This window comes from Mustela nigripes, unplaced genomic scaffold (genome assembly GCF_022355385.1).
Source record: "Mustela nigripes isolate SB6536 unplaced genomic scaffold, MUSNIG.SB6536 HiC_scaffold_4153, whole genome shotgun sequence".
Classification (NCBI taxonomy): Eukaryota; Metazoa; Chordata; class Mammalia; order Carnivora; family Mustelidae; genus Mustela; species Mustela nigripes.
In genome coordinates, this window is record NW_026743559.1 from 1,151 (window position 1) to 3,362 (window position 2,212).

Here is a 2,212-nt window from a genome sequence, read left to right on the forward strand (position 1 = left end):
CCGAAAGCAGAGGCTTTAACCCACTGAGCCACCCAGGTGCCCCTCTCTCTGTTTTTCTGATGGAAGTTCCCTCTATTCTCTTTATTCAGCTATCAATACTCCATCCAATCTGCCTTCAAATGTTTGTCTAAGCCTCTGGATTCCTGTTGGACCCATTGGCCTTTTAAAGTGGTAGCAGAATGAGGAGAGGCAGAGTGGGGGTTCTTGAGTCCAGCAAGCAGGACCTTGAAGACTTGAACCCAGTCTATCGCTTACTAGATTTCTGACCTGGGGCACGTCACATAGTCTGTACTTGAGTTTCCTTATCTATAAACAGGGAGGCAAATGATACACGTGAAACTCCGTGAGTATTGGAAGAAGACAGGTTATTATTTGTAAAGTCTTAGAGCAATTGCCAGTGCAGAGCAAAGGCCACAAACGTGAGTCACTCTTATCATTAGTTATTTTTATACCTGTAAGTACCTTTACTATCATTTCAGTCAGGTCTCAGGAGGGAAAGCTGATAAATGCTCCTTTGTCTTCTTCAAATAGTGCCTAAGGGCACCTGGCTGGCTTACTCTGACAAGTTTGGGACTCTTGACCTTGGAGTTGTGAGTTTGAGTCCCAAATTGGGTGCAGAGATAACTAAAAAAAAAAAAAAAAAAACTTAAAAATAATGCTTAGGGGGCGCCTGGGTGACTCAGTTGATTAAGTGTCTGCCTTTGGCTCAGGTCAGGATCTCAGGGTCCTGGGATGGAACCTGCATCGGGCTCTCTGCTCAGCAGGGAGCCTGCTTCCTCCTCTCTCTCCGCCTGCCTCTCTGCCTACTTGTGATCTCTGTCTGCCAAATAAATAAATAAAATCTTAAAAGAAAATAATACTTAGGGTGCTTAGGTGGCTCAGTTGATTTAAGTGTCTGCCTTTGGCTCAGGTCATGATCCTGGGGTCCAGGAATCGAGTCCTGCATTTGGTTCCCAGCATCCTGGGGAGTCTGCTTCTACCTCTACCCTTTCTCCTGGAAGTTCTCTCAATCTCTCTCTCTCTCAAATAATAAATAAATAAAATCTAAAAAAAAAATAATGCTTAAGCGTAATCAACATTTGCTGTTGTTCTTCATCTCCCAAGACAAGCTAATAACAGAATTAAAATACATTCTCTGTCTATAGGGGTCTGTTTTTTATAAAAGACTACAAGGAACTGTTAAACATAGAATGTTGGACACCCTTATATACTGTGAGTATGAATGTGAATTGGTATAATTTTTTTTTTTTTTGTAACAGTGTGGCTCTAGGTATGAAAAAATTGTGAAAACCTGTGTTGATAGCTTCTGACCCAGTCATCCTGCTTCTAGAAATGTCTTAAGGAAACAATATCAAATGCAAAATGCAAAGTTTTATGCAAGGAGATTGTTCTTTGCACTATTATTTAGATAAAGAATTAGCAGTCTAAGGTTCAAAGTTGGGGAGGAGATCATCTCTGAGAGGTATGCAGAGGAGCGTGACCGGGTGGAGGCAGAGGCCCGGGAGAAGGAGACCAAGGCGCTGTCCCTGGCCCGGGCTCTGGAGGAGGCCATGGAGCGGCTCAATAAGCAGTTCCGTACGGAGATGGAGGATCTCATGAGCTCCAAGGATGACGTCGGCAAGAGCGTGAGTACCGTGTCGGCAGCTGGCTCTGGGGAGGGCGGAGTGGGGACAGCCCCATGGACTAGGGGCTGAGCGGACACCAAGGCTGGGGACGTTGGGGACCTCATCCCTCAGCTCCTGACTTGGTTTCCCTCCGCTGGGGTCAGGGCCACGAGTTGGAGAAGTCCAAGCAGGCCCTGGAGCAGCAGGTGGAGGAGAGGAAGACGCAGCTGGAGGAGCTGGAGGATGAGCTGCAGGCCACAGAGGACGCCAAGCTGCGGCTGGAGGTCAACCTGCAGGCCATGAAGGCCCAGTTCGAGCGGGACCTGCAGGGCCGCGATGAGCAGAGTGAGGAGAAGAAGAAGCAGCTGGTCAGACAGGTGTGGACGGCCCCCCACGCTCACCCCCATTTCTGGCAGGCTTCTTTCTCCTTTCTCCCCCTGGGTTGTGTTGGGCTCCTCCTCCACTCCTTCAGGTTCCAGTCGCCTGTCTCCAGGGTCAGGGACCCTTTCTTTGATGGCCCGTAGTCTTCATGGGATCCTGGAGGCCCCGTGCAGCCTGGCCTGGGCTCAGAGCGGGGCAGGGTCTGGGTGTGGATGCTGCTGTCTGAG

At 49.0% G+C, this 2,212-nt stretch overlaps 1 protein-coding gene across 1 annotated transcript; it reads left to right on the forward strand.

Annotated features, from left to right (window-relative positions):
- Positions 1 to 1,413: 1,413 nt before the first annotated feature.
- LOC132009074 (myosin-9-like) lies at positions 1,414 to 2,185 on the forward strand. The gene is made up of 2 exons (XM_059387479.1): positions 1,414 to 1,625; positions 1,769 to 2,185. Exons 1-2 carry the CDS (start codon positions 1,551 to 1,553, stop codon positions 2,126 to 2,128), a joined length of 435 nt encoding a protein of 144 aa, XP_059243462.1. The 5' UTR covers positions 1,414 to 1,550; the 3' UTR covers positions 2,129 to 2,185.
- Positions 2,186 to 2,212: the final 27 nt, after the last annotated feature.

Bases quoted from the DNA above. Each gene is read 5' to 3' on its own strand.
- LOC132009074 (XM_059387479.1), top strand. From the start codon at position 1,551: ATGGAGCGGCTCAATAAGCAGTTCCGTACGGAGATGGAGGATCTCATG. The intron at 1,626-1,768 runs GTGAGTACCGTG...CGCTGGGGTCAG, and splicing joins AGGATGACGTCGGCAAGAGC to GGCCACGAGTTGGAGAAGTC.